This window comes from Branchiostoma lanceolatum, chromosome 5 (assembly GCF_035083965.1).
Source record: "Branchiostoma lanceolatum isolate klBraLanc5 chromosome 5, klBraLanc5.hap2, whole genome shotgun sequence".
Classification (NCBI taxonomy): domain Eukaryota; kingdom Metazoa; phylum Chordata; class Leptocardii; order Amphioxiformes; family Branchiostomatidae; genus Branchiostoma; species Branchiostoma lanceolatum.
This window is the reverse complement of record NC_089726.1, coordinates 20,845,135-20,866,023: the sequence shown is the minus strand read 5'-3', so window position 1 is coordinate 20,866,023 and position 20,889 is coordinate 20,845,135. Positions and strand designations below refer to the sequence as shown.

Below are 20,889 nucleotides of genomic sequence, written 5' to 3'. Positions count from 1 at the left end.
CTGAAGTCCCTTTACATTTTAATCGATGAAGAAATCTCTGTAATGTTGTTGATACGCTCATTCATGACGTTATACAAGGTTTTGAATCTGCTCAAATCGTCAGTGTCTACGACAATTGGTTCTCTACCTGTGTTGGGGGGTGTTGTTCTGGATCTAGGTTTCGACAAGAAGCCAACTAAAGGACACCATTTATTGTGCCTTACAAGCCTGAAGACTGTGTCATTTGACGAACCGTTTATTCTAAATGTTTAGAAGTGAAATATGTGCTCTCAAGTAGCGGTAAACCTTATTTTAAAATAACTTAACGTTTACGTAAAGCGTTTAAAGCTTGAATGTATTTTCAAGTTCCTTCGAACAGAAATTTCGTCAGTAGTGTTTTTGTCTTCGTATTCAATATTTTTGGTCTGAAAATCGGTTACGTGATGACTTGTACCAGCCAAAATATTACATAAATGCGTTGTAAAAACAAAGTGTTAGTCTGGAACAGAAGACGACAAAATCGTTCGTGAACCCTACAATCTTCATATTTGTCCTGGGTCCGCTTACCACCAATGCATTTACGTATTCATTTGTAAACGAGACTATATAGTCAATGTTGTAGCCACAGTATAGATACCATACGGTAGATATGACTGAAATATTCGAAAAGACCAAACCCTGCATTGGCGCCACTCCCATCAAACACATGACTATTCTCTCACGGTGATTTAGAGAACCGCCAAGAGGGTTATTTTTCCATGGTAGAATTTTTGAATTGATACTGTGAATGCAGAAATATTCGCGGTGGTTTTATGTTCGTTGCTTCGCGGCGACCGTTTCACCGCGAACATTTTTATTCAATGCTGAAGCAGTATGTGACTTAAGCGCTGACGCAAACTTAAAACCGCCACAAACACTCCATGTTCGCCTTAGCGCGAAATAAAAACCACGCGAACTTAAATGCATTTACAGTAGTGGAGACAGCCTGGACAACAGAATGGCAGGGTGGGGAAATGACCTGGAGTTAATCTTTTACTTTCCAAGGAGGGTAGGGGGTGGAGGGAAACACATTAATACATTTACGGGTGACACACACAAATTAATCAAGATTCAAATGGCATCCAGCTCAGTTCTTTTAATGCCTTAGTTTTCGCCTTAGTTTTCTGTTAGCGTTACTGCTAAAGTATATTTAAAGGACGCCTATGTAAAATTCAAAGTTACATTTAGTTTACTAAGACTTGTAACAAACGATTTTATGTGGATGTTTTGTTCTGTATGGCTACGTCTGACGAAGCCTGTTTATACAATGCAGTTGTGTGGAAGCACCTCATATGTGAGCATTACAATAACTACAGCGAGATAATCAACGTACTTTAGTTTCCTGATTTCTGTTTTGTTTGTTTTACACAGACCAGATTTCCGCTAAAGAAAACACCGACCGTCCAGCAACATGGCACTGAGGACAGTTTGTGCTCTCCTCATCCTGTGTTTCACTGGTAAGTAAAATATTCATAATAATGATTATAACATATGACGCATAGTTCGATATTGAAGCATTCTTTTTCAGACAAAATCCTTTGCTCTCTAAAACTTGGTTTTGCTCTGATGCTGTTTAGTTTTTCTATATGTACTTGGAAGAAAGAAGTGTCCCACCTTTTTAAACACGTGGGTGCGTTGGTTTGAACAGATGTGAGGTGTTTTCTTAGTCTTCTTGTCGTGTAGAATTGTAGGACGATGTTGATGAGATTAATTTCATATCTTAGTTTCTTTGACCAGAGTGTACAAGTTTGATATTTTTCATGTCACTCAGCATCAAACATTGCATGCGACACGACAAACGCTAAGTCGTCCAAGCTAATGTTACGGTCACATTGGCATCGGTGCCCATATATGTTGTAGCCCGGTAGGCCCGAAGCTACAAATTTGTCCCGGTGGACTCCCGGACAGTAGATCGGTACCTCTCGATGTTCTCACGATTAGCTTGCGGTGTCTATTTGTTACCGTGTCCAAGATTGATTTTTAACTCCGAGTTGAAAATTCCAGGTGCCCGGCCATGCCGTGATAAAGCCCAGTAGCCCAATAATGTCCTACCGGGCCACATAGAGTCACGCGCGGAGGTAAAAAAACAACAACAAAAAACAGCCCGTATAAACTACCCGACAGGGCCTCTTTTTCCAATATACCTATTTGCAATTACGGCGGCCATTTTGAATTTCCCGGTGTCAGCTGGGATCATGCACCAAAGTGAGGCTCGGGTTGTTCCAGCCTATGATAAGCCTATGTTATAACATAGTCTATGGTATGCCATCTGTGGTGGTACATTTTGCACCTCTAAGGTGAAATGCTGTGTTACATACATATGACCGCCGTAATTGGAAAGAGGTCTAGTTGCGACCGTAAAATAACCGACTGTTTCAGATCTATCCGGCACCATATACATGCAACTCAATACAATATCAGTCTTATCCTAATGGGTCTCATATTCTTATTCAGTATCTACGTACCTGTGTAGCCGACACAGGTTCAACTCTATCAGACTCCATACACACGTAAAACACGTCCAATGTGTTGCCCTATGTACAAATCGAATAATATTTTCAAGAATACGTTGTTTTTTCCTTCGCACCCTTGAAGTCGACACCACAAGTTAGTTTCAAGGGTGACCTACGGACCATGTTTACAGAGAGCTTTTATGCACATACAATGTGAAGTCCATGATACATGATTTATATCAATGATTCTTCATGTCCAGCAGTATCCACCCATGCCGCTGACACCACCAGTTCCAGAACCAACCTGCGAGCTCTACTGACGGACAGGTTCAGCTCTATCCGCCACTACTAAACATGTACAATGGGATGTCCTAGTAAGATGAGTCTACTAATGATAACGATTCTTCATGTCCAGCAGTATCCACCCATGCCGCTGACACCACCAGTTCCAGAACCAACCTGCGAGCTCTACTGACGGACAGGTTCAGCTCTATCCGCCACTACTAAACATGTACAATGGGATGTCCTAGTAAGATGAGTCTACTAATGATAACGATTCTTCATGTCCAGCAGTATCCACCCATGCCGCTGACACCACCAGTTCCAGAACCAACCTGCGAGCTCTACTGACGGACAGGTTCAGCTCTATCCGCCACTACTAAACATGTACAATGGGATGTCCTAGTAAGATGAGTCTACTAATGATAACGATTCATCATGTCCTGCAGTATCCACCCATGCCGCTGACACCACCAGTTCCAGAACCAACCTGCGAGCTCTACTGACGGACAGGTTCAGCTCTATCCGCCACTACTAAACATGTACAATGGGATGTCCTAGTAAGATGAGTCTACTAATGATAACGATTCATCATGTCCTCCAGTATCCACCCATGCCGCTGACACCACCAGTTCCAGAACCAACCTGCGGCCCTGCTGACGGACAAGTTCAGCTCTATCCGCCACTACTAAACATGTAGAATGAGAAGTCCTAGCTAGATAAGTCTACTAATGATAACGATTCTTCATCATCCTCCAGTATCCACCCATGCCGCTGACACCACCAGTTCCAAGACCAACCTGCGGGCCCTCCTAACGGACAGGTTCAGCTCCATCCGGCACCACGTCACCGGCGCCGATGCCAAACGTGCCGCTGCAGACTACTTTATCAACACCATGGAGGAGTACGGCATGCAGATCTTCATGGACGGCTTTCTACTGTCCGACAGGAGGGTGAGTTATGATTACCTTCGGGAAGGAGGTTCACCTCCGGCGGGGGTATTGTTTTTAGTTATACTTTTGTGTTTTCCTCATTGACAAGATCCTTTTCATGGATTTATATGAATTTTATAATTAGTATATGGGTAGTTATTGACATACAAAAGAAACATGGCAATTTTGGCTCCCATAGCAGATTTTCAGGTACTGCAGCATTACAAGCCGACACCCCCTATCTAAAAGTAGTGTGGTATAGTCCATAGACAGCCGGTCAGTCCAGAGAGGGCAATGACCTCAGGTTGTGACACCTGGATGGCTCAGGACTTGAGCATCAACTGCTATAGCGCATGACTGATAAGGAATGATGCCGTCAAGGAAGGCAAGAAATTCTCAAAAACTCTGAAACAGAGAAAACATAACTCTTAAACCTCAATCCCGACAAAGCTTAAGAAACACTTTTTTAAGAGATCGAGGCGATCTTTCATTGTTAAATATCAAAAAATTTTTTTCGTCTTGAAACCCCAGATCCAAGCGGCCAACATCCTGGCACTGTGGAACGGCCGTCAGTCCAACACGCCTAACGACAAGCCCGTACTTCTGGCCGCGCACTACGACACCACGCGGGACAGCCCGGGAGTGGACAAGAACGGGTCCGGCATGGCGGCCCTGATTGAGGCGGCCCGGGTCATCTCCTCACAGCCCTGCCTACAGGAGTACACCGTCGGCTTTGTGGCCTTCGACTTCTGGGAGAGAGAGAAACGTAAGTTGCACGATGTTGTTACCAGGGGGAGCCATACTCTTAATTTTAAACAATCAACTTTAGAACAGATACATACAAATATTCATACTTCCCCCGCACCATTCCCGGCCCCCAGTGGAATGCCCTGCCTGGCGCGGTTGTGACGGCTCCCACAGACGTTGAGTCGTTTTGCGCCAGGCTGGAGGCCTGCCCGCCTTAGCCTGTGACCTCCCCCCTTACTTTGCCCCTCGCGGGGTTATCTGGGGATATCTTAAGTTGAATTTGAATTTGAAGTATGGTGTACGATGTGGGCAAATCAATATCTGCATTAGGTCAATCTCAACAACTCCCTTGAACTAGATAAGATACGGATATTACTTTCAGACGTTCCGATTGACATTCATCACTCTTCTTCAGCGTTTAACTAGATTGGACTGAGAAAGAGGGATGGATGTCACTCAAAACGAAAGTACTATCCGTATATTATTTAGCTGTAGAGATTGGTTTTGTCTGAGTATTGTTTACCAGCGGGACGTGCATCATCCATAAACGTGTCTCATTGTGAACAGTCTCATAAGGTTAGATCTGTTTTGACCGTTCAGTCAAGCCTGTACAAATCACCACCTTAGTACAAGGACACTATAGGCCATTCTAGCCACATTTTGGTCAAATAGTGACCACCTGTCCAGATAGACCAGATCTTATCGGTCAGATAAGAGTTTAAGTGACCACCTTGATATATTTTTGTACCACTTGGCCATTATTTTTGTGGCCCCTTAGATACTTTTCCCATTGATAGAACTACAACCAATCCTGCCTATAGCAGCCACCTGTCCGTATAGGCAAGGTTTTATCGGTCCCTTGAGTGTTAATCTTGTGCCATTTGACTTTAATGACACTCTTTGCCCATACAAGAAGGAAGCCCCAGTCGGCCTGTTATGAGTGGGGCTGCAGTAGCAGACAGTAGGTGAACAGTAATGACACTCTTTCACCCTGTAGGAAAATATGCCAAGTCGGCCTGCTATGAGTGGGGGTCCGGCAGCAGACAGTAGGTGAACAGTAATAAGACTCTTTCCCCCTGTAAGAAAATCTACCTAGTCGGCCTGCTATGACTAGGGCTGCAGTAGTAGACAGTAGGTGAACAGTGATAACACTCTTTCCCCCTGTAAGAAAATCTCCCTTGTCGGCCTGCTATCAATGGGGCTGCAGTAGCAGACAGTAGGTGAACAGTAATAACACTTCTTCCCCCTGTAGGAAAATCTCCCCCGTCGGCCTGCTATGAGTGGGGCTGTAGAAGCAGACAGTAGGTGAACAGTAATAACACTCTTTTCCCTTGTAGGAAAATCTCCCCAGTCGGACTGCTATGAGTGGGGCTGCAGTAGCAGTCAGTAGGTAAACGGTAATAACTCTCCTTCCCCCTGTAGGAAAATCTCCCCAGTCGGACTGCTATGAGTGGGGCTGCAGTAGCAGTCAGTAGGTAAACGGTAATAACTCTCCTTCCCCCTGTAGGAAAATCTCCCCAGTCGGCCTGTTATGAGTGGGGCTGCAGTAGCAGACAGTAGGTGAACAGTAATAACTCTCCTTCCCCCTGTAGGAAAATCTCCCCAGTTGGCCTGCTATGAGTGGGGCTGCAGTAGTATACAGTAGATGAACAGTAATAACACTCTTCCCCCCTGTAGGAAAATCTCCCCAGTCGGCCTGCTTTGAGTGGGGCAGCAGATGACAGTAGGTGAACAGTAGTGACACTCTTTTCCCCTATAGGAAATTCTCCTTAGTCGGCCTGCTATGAGTGGGGCAGCAGCAGACAGTAGGTGAACAGTAGGGAAATCTTCCCAGTCGGCCTGCTATGAGTGGGGCTGCAGTAGTATACAGTAGGTGAACAGTGACAACACTCTTTCCCCCTGTAGGAAAATCTCCCTTGTCGGCCTGCTATGAGTGGGGCAGCAGACAGTAGGTGAACAGTATTAACACCCTTCCCCCTTGAAGCAAAATCAAAAGTATCCCCAGACGGCCTGCTATGAGTGAGGCTGCAGTAGGTGAACAGTAATAACACTCTTTCCCCCTGCAGGAAAATCTCCCCAGTCGGCCTGTTATGAGTGGGGTTGCGGCAGCAGGCAGTGGGTGACGTATTCTCTCATGCCGTACCTGGAGCAGAGCGGACTCACTCCCGCCAACTTCCAGGGAGTCATCGTCATGGACACCATCATGAACTACAACAACACGCCGGGATCACAGGCTGTTCCCAACGCAGAGATATACAAGCAGGTACGCTTTCCGTAGATTCCTGTACAGTCTTGAATAGTTGAATAAGGTTGTTAAGTCACTGGATAACGAAGTTTTTGTATACAGTGATTTGTTTTATTCAAGTCGACGTTTCTATGACCGTTCACAGACCACTACTGTATGGTTCGATTTCGAAATACAGCTAGACGTCGCTGTTTCAAGATGCGGTCCCAAACGTAAATCATTTACAGTCATACACACTATTAGATAGGAAGTTCCTGTCAGCATCTATGTTTTCGATACACTACGTTGCGTTTGGGACCACATTGTAAACACCGCATACTCATGAACTACCTGTCTATGCTATTATCTTTACCCCAAAATCCTCGCTGTCCAAGCAAAGAAAATTGTCAAAAATTCACGTAGTTTCAATTTTTGTGTTTGAGAAAAAAAACAGTTCAATTTTGGTTTAGAATGGTGTCTACGAGCACAGATAATATTTCAAAGTAAGTATGTCTGCTATCTTTCAGCAATATTGTAGTAATCAGATTAAACCTCTTGATTCATAGAGGTTGTGCGATGTTTAAAGTTTGAAGTGCCATCTTCTATCCTCCAGACTCCAGGTGTGGTTGACATCTACAGGTCATCGGAGGCGGACGGTTTCCGGGGAAACTTCATAACGTCAGTGGCCCGTTCGGACTACGACAGGACGCTGTACACGGCCTTCCAGAGGAAGTGGAACTCTCTGGGCGACCCGCAGTACAAACAATACGTGAGTCTATTCAAATCATCGCACCTCTTTCTATTGAGGCCATATGCATTCCTGTGTACCTGAGATGTAGCATTTGGCTGATTTCTTTAACAATGCTCCGTGACAAATACAAATAGTTATTAAATATCACCATCGTCGTCATCATCCTTTCAGGCAGCTAGATTTCTCTCTCTCTCTCTCTCTCTCTCTCTCTCTCTCTCTCTCTCTCTCTCTCTCTCTCTCTCTCTCTTTCTCTCTCTCTCTCTCTTTATCTCTCTCGGTTTGTCTCTTTCTTTGTCTGTATCTGTTTCTCTTTCTTTGTCTGCCTGTCTCTCTCTCCGTCTCTCTGTATCTCTCCGCATCTCTCCGTATCTCTGCATCTCTCTCTCTCTCTCTCTCTCTCTCTCTCTCTCTCTCTCTCTCTCTCTCTCTCTCTCTCTCTCTTTGCCTCTCTCTCTCTCTCTCTCTCTCTTTCTCTCTCTCTCTCTCTCTCTCTCTCTCTCTCTCTCTCTCTCTCTCTCTCTCTCTCTCTCTCTCTCTCTCTCTCTCTCTCTCTATCTTTCTGCCCCTGTCTCTGTATTTGTGTCTGTCTCTTTATATCTGTCTCTCTCTCCATCTTTCTCTGTCGCTCTCCTCCATATTTCTCTTTTTCTTCCCATATACATTTCATAACTACAAAGTCACCCATTTATAACTCACCCCGACTATTTCAATCTTCACATCCTTTTTTTGTTGCTTTTCAAATCTTATTTTTATCATATCATTTATCATAGGATTATAATGTACAAACACAACTGTAGGTAGCTATAAATTCTACATTAGGTAGACATCGTCGAAAAGAACATGTGCAACTGTTTCGTGACGATATTCTCCTCAGAACGCCTTGATCCCCATCAAAGACGTTGAGACGGCCGGCCCTCAGAGCCCGTACTAGCCCGTATTCAGCTTCTCGATTGTTCCGTACAGACACAACAGCAGAGCCCGTTTAATCTGTAGCAACATTAGGTAGCTATTCTGATATAAAATGTGTAACTGTTTCGTGACGATACTTTCCCTAAAAACGCCTTCATCCCCCTCAAAGATGTGTAAACGGCCAACCATTTGAGCCCGTACTGGCCCGTGTTCAGCTTCTCGATTGTACCGTACAAAGACTACAGTAGATCCCCTTTAATCTGTAGCAACATTAGGTATTAATCCTGACATAAAGTGTGTAACAGTTTTGTTACGATGTTTTGCTCAGAACGCCTTGATCCCCATCAAAGACGTGGAGACGGACGGCCCTAAGAGCCCATACTGGCCCGTGTACCGCTTCCTCAGCTACAGCGATCTCTGGAGCTTCTGGAAGGACAACCCTGACCTCAAGACCATGCTTCTCTCAGACACGGGTACGTTTAGATGCCCTAAGTTAGATACTGAATACTATATTACCTTCGCCAAGCAGATGAACACATTCGCCGAGGTTGTGTGTACGCCGTTGTCTGTCTGTCTGTCTGTCTGTCTGTCTATCTCACAACATAACTTGAGAACTTGTAAATTGATCTTCATGATGTATAGTATTTTATCTTGTATTGGCAAAATAAAGACACGATTTCATTTTGGGGTTTTCTATGGTACAGCGGCAAGACTACAGTTTTTGATGTCTCGTTCAGATGTTCATTAAAGGTGTGCGGTCGTCCTGAATTACTAATTCTTTCGTTTCTAAATGCATGTTGTCATATTCGGATTGAAATGACCGGCAGAGAGACGGTGACCACAAGACGTTGTTTACATGTACATAACCAGAATAATTGCTTTGACCGTATTCTCAGACATGAAAAACATTGACAAGTTGTGCAAAACATACTTTTTGATGAGAAAAATATTTTGAACAGTGTTGCCAAATTATCTAGATCACAAACTCTCCACAAATGTTGTGGCGTTATGTGGCGCAAGTGGTAGAGCGCGCGTCTGTCAAACAATGGGCCCGGAATCTAATCCCGGGTTGTGCCCAGAGACATGTCCGAACTTGCGCTCAGACGTTGTGCCCTAGGGAAAGGCACTTAACACGACTTTCCTCACTTCACTCGGGTGTAAATGAGTACCTAGCTCATCTAGGGTTAGGGACGTCCCTCGGATAGGACTTTAAATGGAGGTCCCGTGTTTGGGGAGAGCCACACCCCGCGCACGTAGAATAACCCACCACACCTTTCGATAAAGAGTAGGGGCATGCCCCGGTGTACGTGTACGATGGTCCAAACCTTACATCTTAAACAGGTGATAGTCACCTGCTATGTCAAACCTTCCACGAGAGTGGTAAATCGAAATAAAGAAACAAACAAAATGTGCTAAAAAATAAGAATTATCATGCTTCTCATGCACACAGCTCCACTGCGCGGACAGATGCAGCAGTGCTTTCACCAAGCCTGCGACGACATGAGGTTCGTGACAGAAGAAAACCTGGGGCTTCTCAAGAAGACGACTGACGCCGTCATCGCGCTGGCGCTGGAGTTCTCCAACACCAGGACTTCCTGCAGGGGTAAGAGGAATATCTCCATTTATGGTCTCATTCCTGTATTACTAAAAGAGCCCGTGCCCAAAAAAATTAACGGCTGCATGAACGTGTGTTTATATTGGTGAGAAATTTCCTTTTAGCCAGCCCTACTAATCTCAAGCGTCAAACTGATGAAAGCTTGTTTGTAACTGAAGAAATAAGCAGGTAAAGTTTGGCAGCCGCGCGCGAGGTCGGACGTCCACAACCCGACATTGTCGGCGATGCGGCCGTGCGCTTTTAGCTGGAAAGTCCCTTTTTGGGGGTGTAGCTAAGTGCAGTTTGTGATTGCCATAAAAAGGAATTGCATGTCAACTGGTAGTACGCAGTTTTTTCACATGATCTAGGGTAAATGTGATCAACAGTGAAAGAATGACCTTGGTGCATTTCCTAAAACTTCATTACGAACGCGCCCATGTAAAACACGTTTTATAACATGTAAGCCTATGGAGCGAAAAAACTCATGAATGAGATCTTGAATCTATATTCAAGTGGCATAGGATGTCCCTGTAGCTCACAATCTCACAGTTAAGCTCCTGGTTCCAATTAGTTGGTAACTGGGAGACATGTCCACCGGTTTGAATCCGGGGAAGGGCATCCTGGTTGAAGCTGCATTCGTCTTTCGGAAGGGACGTGAAAAGGGGGTCCTGTGATCAAGTAGGTGCCTCGAGCACTACAAGTACAACGGCATCTTTACTCATATGGCTGTACCTACTGGCTGTACTTCAAATGAATAGGAGAGATGACTATTCTATGTAAATATATTACAATGTGTTCATAACTGCGGTCTTAACTAGATGTGGATTTTTCTTTGAAATGAATGGCATGTGTTATAGTTAAAACACAAGATTAATAGAATTTTCCTTTCTAAGTGCTCGTTTACGTACCATAACATATTAAGTCGTTGACAGCACAAATACAGTAATGATAAGAAATTCAATGTTTAACCGTTTACATGTGGCATAAAACTATGCTTAAAGTAGCCTGACTAACGCTTCGGTCACAATTGGAAGAAGGAGTATTTTACGGACTTGCTTCTTTACACTTTAGGTCCTGGTAGAGAGAGACTATGTGCCACAGGCTATGTGTGAGGAATATGAAGTGTTGCTCTATTGGAACTTAAGCCACCTCTCACTGGACCCGCGGCACGGTGGCGGCTTCGCTGTGTTCTAAACTAGATTCGCGTTCCCCTTGACTTTATGATGTGGATATCATTCAAAACGTACAAGTATGACCATAAAGACGATAAATCATACAAAACTTAGAAAGATTCGTTTTTTGTCGATGGAATTTGTTGAGTGCTTTGTCTATTTGTGCCTCGGGTACAGTGAGAGGGGAGGGGGGGGGGGGGGCTTAACTGTAATTGTTCTCTCCAAACCATTAAAAGGTACTTTAAATGTGTTACCAGTTGTGCTGCATCATTTAACTTGTGTTGATCCCCCTGTAGACCCTATGACGACAGCACCTTCCGATTTCAAAGCCGGTCTGACCATGGAAACCACCTTTGATGAAGACGGACAGGATATAAAGGTTAAGATAGTCGTGGACGCCTTTAAGCCATCTGGAGTCGTCCGCGTGACCATGAGCAGCGAGGAACTCCAAATATCAGACTCCCTTTCAGGTAATTTGATTTTAACAGGTTTGCGTAGAAAAAACTTTGTTGGGTCCGTTGGCATGTGTGATAGCCGCCATCTTGATTTTGTGACGTGGCATGGTGGCCATACCATTTCATTGGGAGGGGTGTTTTGGGGGGTCACTGGCGTTCTCCCTATTTTTAACAAATCGGCACACAACTATCACACATTCAACTCAAATGAAAAAAAATTCAATAAAAATTCATATTGATGAAAAGACCTTATGATTGCTGAACGAACATAGCAAACCTGAAGTACATGTAGCACAAAAACTTAACTCTAGTTTGATTTGGCTTGATTAGAATTGCAACAGTGCAATACACGTGGGACACAGGCAGCTATAGCTGGTGTCGTGACCCACACACATGATATACCCGTTTTTACACTCGGGTGGAGTGAGGAAAATCGTGTTAAGTGCCTTTTCTCAAGCGCACAAGATCGATGGCGTCAGGGGATCCGAAACCGCTGGGTTCTGGGTCGAAAACCATGCTGTTACTCCACACAACCCTATCGGTAATATCAGATTCTTGGTGATGATTCTTGTTTATTAACTTGTAGTATTGAATCCAGGTTTCCCTTTATTAGCTTGAATCATCAGCATTGGCCATTTTTTGTCGTGATCATTCCTTGAAAAATTCTGTTCCTGAAAACTAATCCATCTTTGTTACTGTGTCGATTATCTGATATATAACCTCATTGGAACTCACAACTGAGCCGACTCTAAATGCCTCTTAATGTCAATTTGGTTGTTCCTCGGTTTACTGTTTCTCTGTTGATATAAAAGGAGGAAGATGAACAAGACAACATACCTCCTTCGGTCATCAACCTACGCGCTTTAATTAAGACACAAATATGGACTTGTTGCTTTTTTGGTACACCATGTTCTATCGTTCAATCTGTTTTTCCGGCTTTGTTTTTCTGAAGTTTCAGCCCAATTTTTTGCTGGATTTTTTTTATAATTCGGGAGTCCCCAGAGGATGTCATCCAGCATATAATTAAATCAGTGTATCCTTGTCATGAAATTGTAAGTCTTATAGGATGTTTCGTTGATGAATGCTAGACATCCAGATAACAAGATACGCAAATAAAAACAGTTACTCAAGCGACGGGATAAGATTTTGAAACGCTCCGAAGTTTTATACAGCATCCACTGTCTTCCGTCAATGACTAAAGGAAAGACATGGAGAACCAGGTTTTATACCAAATCCAACATGTCAACTCAGAGTTTGGTCTAAAACCTGGTTCTCCGGTTATTCTCTTTACTCACGGACGAAAGACAGGGGATGCTGTCTGAAACGTCTGGCTGTTTCAAACTCTTATCCTGTTGCTTGAGTAACTGTTTTTGGCGTATATAAGGGTGTTCGCTACCCCCAGACCCCGGGATAGACCACCGAAGAGATGGAAAGACCAGATTGTGAAGGACACTGGGTTAAACATTTGGGAAGCAGAGGCTAGGGCAAGGGGCAGGACTTCTTGGAGGATCCACCTGGAAATCAAGGGGCCAGTTTCTGGCCTGTGCACGTAGGCAGGCAGGCAAGGATGTTAAAACTGCCAATTCTTGGTCTTTTCCCCAGGCCGATACGACGGCGAGACCCAGCAGCTGAGCTTACGTCTAACCGAGCCCATCCAGGCGGTCAGAATAGAGCCGGACCCCTTCAAGAAGACCAACTGGAACATGAACGGACAGGTAATTAGAGACCTTTCGTATAAAATCTCATTCAGACGTAATGGATTGGTTGATTGATTTATTGGTTGATTGATTGATTGATTGATTGGAAAATGGTGGGAAAAGTGGGATGTAAATGCATAGCTCTATGGACGACTATCTACTAAAAGCATTTAAGCTAATATATGGCAACTGAAGGTTTTACCTACGCGAAGGGGTTAACGTCCTAAAGGGGTACTGTTTCTATCGTGTTTTGTGTTTTCAGGTATGAATCAAGTATAGCCTGGGTGCCATCTTCCGTAGAAACCGCTGGCTCAGTATTTTCCCTTGCTAACCTCGGTACCCATTTTACACCACAGGAACTTCGTGTAAAGCTAGTGACGTCGGCGTGGCGTAACGGTTAGAGCGTTGAATTGGAATCAATAGGTCCCGAGTTCGATACTCACCATGCCCCGCCTTGGGAAAGGCACTTTACACTACCTTCCCAGACGGTGGAGTGACGCCCACCCAGCCTGTTCGGCTAATCTGTCAAACTGTGTGCCAAAAAACACACTGCAGATTTGGTTGCCGAGGGGCCAACATCTAGCAAATTTGCCACTGAGAACCGTTAATTTTTTTAGTGCCTTTCCTAAGGGCACAGCATCGGTGACATGACAGGATTCGAACCCAGGACCTCTTGGTTTTCTAAAGCAAACACCCTGCCACTACGCCACACGACCCCGCACGTATTTATGGACGTTGTTTCTGACATTCTCCTACAGATTAAGTCTACCGAGGCTGGAGTTGAGTGGACAGGAACCCTCTACAACTTCGAGAGGCAGGGTCACACCGTCCCCTTCACTTTCACAACTCCTGGAGGAGGTGAGTGTTCAGAGTTCTCGTGTTTTTGAGGAGAGCCACACCTCGAGCACGATAAAGAACACATCACACTAACAAATAAGAGTAGGGGCACTTCCCTGTGTTAGTGGATTAACTCCATTCGCCCGTTCTCATTTAAATATACAAATTTTGTAACTTCCGCTACCGTTTGAAGTAAGATGTTTCTTACATTAAGATATACCACATGAACGCTAGGTGCCAAACTATCGTTTTTTAAAGCCAGAAAGGTTTTAAGTCGTTATAAAAACGACAGTTTGGCTCCTTATATGTGGCAAATCTTAATGTCAGAAACGTCTTACATCTATTGTCTGATCTAATGCATCTCGTACTTGCTGAACAAAACTGGTGTGTCGTTACGCCGTGAGGCAGTTTGACAGATTATATGTGTGTCGTGATGAAAAGAAAAATTAAGAAATAACTTTCATATTCTATGAGAAATGCACTATCTGTGCTAGAGCATAATCTATACCTTAGCCTTACATAAACTGAAGAAAACATTCTGCAACAGCCATTTTGCTGTATTCCTTATGCATAAACTTAAATGTGGTTGAATATTTTACGCTGCTTGTTTCTGGCCTGTTCTGCCATGTTGTTGCTGTCTTTGCTTTGTATTGAATTGAATATTAAGTGAATATCACGAAATTGTTGACAGTTGTAAAGAGAGAATTTACTTATCATTAAATGTTTTTTATTCGTCACAGGGACTTCCCCGCAAAGTGGATCCCCTATAGCCCTGCCAAGTCTTCTCGGGATGATAGTCTGCGCCATCCTGACACGCCTGATGCGGTTCTGAATTTTCACGCAACATTCCTTGCTTTAAGAATGAGCAACACACCACGGTAAAGTGGAGTTTTAGAGGATCTAGTGGTCGATATCATAATGTATTTAGTTAGAAATGAGAAAAAAAACCCAGTATATTGGAGTTTTAGAGGATTTAGTGGTCTATATAATTCAAAGTAACGTCTTTAGTTAAAAGCGAGCATTAAACGACAGTTTGGTGGAGTTTTAGAGGATCTAGTGCTCTATAGCATCTAAAAAACGTCTTAAAAACAACGAGCTACAAACCACAGTATACTAGAGTTTTAGAGAATTTAGTGGTCTTTAGCATTCAAAGTAACGCCTTTAGTTAAAAACGAGCAACAAACCACAATTAAGTGGAGTTTTAGAGGATCTAGTGGTCTACAGCATTTAAAATAACGTCTTTAGTTATAAGAACGAACAACAAACCACAGTAGATTGGAGTTTTCGAGGATTTAGTGGTCTATATCATTTAAAGCAACGGCTTTATTTAGGAACGAACAAGACCAAAAACACATTATAGTGGTGTTTTAGAGAATCTAGTGGTTTATATTATTTCATGTAACGTCTAGGATTGTATTTTACCTCAAGCATTCATTACTACTACTGAAGGAATGTCTTAGAGATCTTATATGACTTCTTAGACTATAATATATTACTATAGTACTCTAAGGTTATGATAGTTGTGTAGACATATATTGAAGAGTTAGAAAATGAAATAAGATGTTTAACATGCTACATGATAAGAATGATATGTAATGTAGTGGAGCTGTTAGAGAAATCAAATATATATCAAGTCTATATCATTTTATTGATAACATAACATAGTGTTCAAAATTGTACTTAACTTCAATCATTAATTATTACTTCTGTAGGTATGTCTTACAGTTCCGATATGGTTTCTTAGACCGTATCAATAAAATACGCTAAGGTTACGAAAGTGAAGTAGACCCATATAGATAATCACAAAAGTGAAATATATTATTGAATTTGATTATTATTTATTAAAAAGAGATTATTATTTAGACAATTGTAATCCTGAGATATGCATGTTAGGCGTGTTACATGATAAGCATGATGTATACTGTAGTGGATTTGTTAGAGAAATTTAATGGTCTGTATCATGTATTGATAACGTAACGTAACGTCCAAAATTGTGCTTAACCTCAATCATTGATAATTGCTTCTGAAGGAATGTCCTACAGATTTGATGATTTCTTAGACTGGATTATTAAACCGAAATGTTATGATAATGGTGTAGACGTATATTAGAAATGAAAAATATAATAGGCTATGATATATATGGTAAGCATGTAATATGATAAGCATATTATATATGTTATATATCTATATAATGTCATACGTTACAGCCATATATAATGTTATACGTTACTGCCATATGCATATATTATATTGGACGTTTTGGAAAAGCTTTGCATTTGCCAGATGCCTTGCTCCTAGACTATATCAACTGATAGCTACACGCTGTATTTGTTTTAACCCTTAAGCTGCCAGGTTTTTTAGTCGAGTAAAAATAAAAAATGTTTGACACCTGACCTCCCTCACGAAACCCGCGAAACAGCCAGCGGCCCTAACTCCCCTAGATGGCCTTTTCATTCCAACAGAAATTATATATAGCTACTGACCTACTTAATAACTTACTCTTTATATACTGTACACATGTTACATATAACATGGTTCATTAATTCTGTGGGCTCGGTATTGATATTTACCTTCAGGTTGCCTAATCACTCAGTGAGCTACGTGGTTTAAGTTGTAAACTTTATACTAATTATCTTCGCCGAGTATTAGTACTCGGGGAAGATTATGTTTTCGGTTGAAAAATCTGGTGGGTGGGTCTATATGTATGTCAGGAGCATAACTCAAGAAAACTTCAATGAATCTTTATGATTTTTGGTAGGTGTGTAGTGGTTGTGCAAAGGAAGGTCAAGTTCAAAAATGGTTCACCTTGCGTTTTTCAACAGTACTGCAGCGGACTTTGAATTTTTTGTGTTTGTATGTAGGCCAAAAAAAAAGTGACGGAAACGTTGATGGATCTTCATGATTTTTTGCAGGTGTGTAGATGCTGTAGAAACGGAGGTCAAGTTCAAAAATGGTTCCCCTGGCATTTTCCGTCGGTACTGCAGCGGGCTTTGTGTGTATGTGTATTTGTATGTCGCCAACATAACTCGAGAAGCTGTCGATGGTTCTGCATGATACTTAGTAGGTGGGTAAGGTTTACAGAAAGGAAGGTCAAGTTCGATAATGGGCCTTCTAGCGGGTATCTAAAGTATTGCAGCGGAGCTTCAAAGTTTGGGGTGAAATTTTCTGGAGGCGCCAGGTTCATGATTTTTTTATAGTGGATGGGTCTTGGGACAGGGAACAAGTGGTGTAAGTTTGGGCATCTTGGCGACTTGTTTTGAGCTGCAGTGGGCTTTTATGTATGAAACTTTGGAGGAGGATAACTCATGCAGGGTTTGGTGTATCTTTATTGCTTTTGGTACGCAGGTACCTTAGGTGATGATTAACATAATGAAATGTATAATATGCAAATTGGGACTTCATTTACATAATTAAAGAGAGTAATGTATAATCCCATTGAAAGCTGTTACTCGACCTCAATTCAGGGACACTTGGAGGATTGCCTGGCTTGGGATTTAGGTCACCCAGCTGTGTGCCAGCTGTGCGCCCTTCATTTGGTAATAACTCAAGAAGGGGTCAATGGATCATCATGATTTTTGGTTTGTTAATAGCTTAGTTATAATTTGATTTAGATAGATGGTAATTATGCATAATTGATGAGGAAAAACCATAATTCCATAGTGATCAATGGCAGGAATTCGATACTTGTAGCATCTGAAAGTTCATTAAACTTGTTACATATATCAGCACACTCTACATATATACTAGTCCTGTAGAGTCGATTCCACATTACCGAGAGGGTGTTTGTTGCCTTTTGTTCTAACATTTGCAAAACCTTTGTAACAATCTAAGGGAGGTAAGTTACTGTTTAGAACAATTTCCAATATTCATGTGATGTTCTAAATAGTTTCTGTTGTGTTCCAACATGTTAGACAAATTTCTAACATTACACATGTTATTTGTATCATTTTCGAAACTGTTGGAAAATAGGTTGATCATTTGTTCCTATATGTTCCAACATTATAACAACATGGTATAACTGGGTCAGTGGGATGGGAACAGGGCAATTCACACATCCCTTCAAAGTATAGGGGATTGGGCCTGGGTGCCATGCATAGACACCTCAAGATAAAGGTCCAGACGTGAAATCTAAAAATATACAGAGGCAGACAATAGAGTGCGATTAGCACCTACTTTTATGGGGGCAATAACCCAAATCTACCATTTGAAAAATAATGCAAATTGTTCCAACAGGTTCCAACAGTGAAACAATCGCATAGATGTTTGAAAATTGTTCTAAATAAAGAGACATTTGTGCAATTACTTTCCAAATAGTTCCAACATATATAAATAAGTTCAAACATGTTCAAACTTTCATTCTTGATAGTTTGAACAATTTAGAACATTACAACTGGAATAGTCTTTTACCTAAAATTGTTTGAACTCACTAGCAATACTATCTGAAAACCCTCTCGGTGACATGGAATTGACTCTACCACCAAATGATTTTTAACACTATCTAGACTGGACTCATCCCCCCCCCCCCAGCATAACTTCCAAATGGTATGGTGCATGATCAAATTTGCAGCGGGTGATAAGCATGTAAATATCAATCACTCTCCATAATAAGCCTTGATTATTTGGCGAAGATAAAGTGTTCGTGGAACTCTAGTTATAGCCTATTTTCCACAAACCACCATTCAGTATTTCCGCCCATATTCAATAAATTAGCAACATTTTGTAGATTACATCGTTGTCGAAAGTTGATATTCGGAAGCGAACAGTGATCAAATTAACACACACACACCAAGAAAGAGAGAGAGAGGCTCCCCAAAACATAATCTTCTTAGGTTGTCTAAGGTGAAAACTGGCTCAATTCATACTTTTATCTAATGGAACTTGGCTGGAATACCTGAAAAGAGTATCAACCTCGTGCAATTTCGTTGATTTAATTGAGCCGATAATTCTCGCGTTCTAGACTTGAGTCCTGAGCTAGTGCTGTGCACTGTGTACCGGTACTGTACCGTGCAAACTAATTAGGTACAGGCCCAAAATACCGGATCATGAAGTACCGGTACTGTACCGATATAAATTTACACCAAGTATGTGCTTATTTTGTGACTGATCTTCTGACCTCATGGCCTCATACAACACCAAACGCGACCAAAGTGACACATTGGAACAGCGTAACTTATGTGCAACAGATAATTCAGGCAGGCTGGGAGTTTTGATAGCAAGGCTAAGGGAGTTTGGCGGCAGGAAACCTAGTTGTTTTCTTTAAATAAAGATACTGACATTATTGAAGAAGTTCAGAAGAACACATGTTAATTTTTCAAATTGTTCAGGTACAGGTACAGGTACAGGTACAGGTCCGGACCTGTACCTAAAACCTCTCTACCGGTGCCTGTACCTGTACATGGCACAGGTAGATTCTGAAAACCACGAAACAGCGTTCCCTGTGAAATAAGCGCCGACGCCACCTACAAAGTTTGCAAAGACGGATACGATCTTTGTATATCCCGCACTCCCGCAAACCTTGCTTCGTGCAGCGCGGTGAAAATGTCCTCGACATAACACTCCAAGCAGAGGTCCGGCTGGCTGGTTTTTGCTGTGTTTATTGACGTTTTCGTCGGGCTTTCTATTTTGTCTGTTTTTTTTTTTTATGCCACCATCCAAAGCCGGATGTGCGGACAGACTAAACCGCTCACAATCACACAGCCGACCAATACTAACCTCCATTTTACGGAGGTAAGTAATACATTACCATGGTATGCAAAATGATGTAGCAAGGCTTTCTTTTTGCTTTAGCCTAAAATAAAAAGATTAACGAAAAAAAGAAGACTACTGTTTTCTAAATTACAAGTGACCGAGCGGTCATTCGTTTTGAAAGCAGACAAGTAATTAAAGGCTCTAGGTCAATGACCTCGCGGCCAGTTCTTGGTACAAGATCCACGGGCGGCAATAGACCTTTCTCACGCGGCGGCCATGATAGAATGAAAACGAGGCCCTTGTGGCAAACATTAGACCGATCCTAACTGTCAATCACAATTACCAGTTTAGCCAATGATTACCTGATAATTAGAGAATCGACCAATGAGGAAGTGGCTGCATGACCGTCAAATATTTGCATTTCTATGTTTAGGTGTATACAATTTCCCCAGCTAAGATCCCTGGCTGGACAAGATAAATTAAAAATCGCTCTACCTCCATAAATGAATGCCGGTGCCACCCAGAAGGCCTTCAAAGGAGGCTAATAGAATCATATCTTCTGACGTTATCAAGTGAAAACCAAATTTTGAATCTGTTAATTTTGGATTGTAGAAAATTATCTGTATTCGATCACACAGTCCTGTAGTTAACAGTAAACATTTGTATTTTCCATGTTCAGACAACCTACGCAGAAAAAAATGAAAATTGTCGTACTTTGCAAAGATTTACCCCCCTTGCCTCAGCTCATCGTTTTGTTTGTTATCCCAACGATGCAAGTAGCTGCATACCTGACCGAAAGGTCATTCACCCGAAATGACGTCCGAGGGGTCAGTGGCCTCACGGTCAGAAGATTATAATTGGCCCACACATTTCAAGTTAAGGGGGTGGGATTGGGTCTTCTTATTTTGTAAAGTTGGCTGGCAATTTGATGAAGATAGTCGTACTAAGGCCATATTGATTTGATTACATAGATGACATCTGCGCGCACATCAATTTTGAATAAATTACCGTACTGTAAACCATACAAAGTAGCTGAAAAAATGCGAAAATATATGCTGTGAATTTGAAAAAAAATACTTCGGGAGACTAAAACTCTTGTCAAAATAAGTTCAAAAGTCAAAGAACATGATGTG

At 42.2% G+C, this 20,889-nt stretch overlaps 1 protein-coding gene across 1 annotated transcript; it reads left to right on the top strand.

The window, feature by feature from the left end:
• The first annotated feature begins 1,429 nt into the window (after positions 1–1,429).
• On the top strand, positions 1,430–14,900 carry LOC136435956 (uncharacterized). The gene is made up of 12 exons (XM_066429665.1): positions 1,430–1,475; positions 3,510–3,703; positions 4,214–4,448; positions 5,852–5,896; positions 6,496–6,692; positions 7,267–7,422; positions 8,642–8,786; positions 9,764–9,916; positions 11,376–11,549; positions 13,137–13,249; positions 13,990–14,089; positions 14,809–14,900. Exons 1-12 carry the CDS (start codon positions 1,430–1,432, stop codon positions 14,898–14,900), a joined length of 1,650 nt encoding a protein of 549 aa, XP_066285762.1.
• The last annotated feature ends 5,989 nt before the right edge of the window (positions 14,901–20,889 follow it).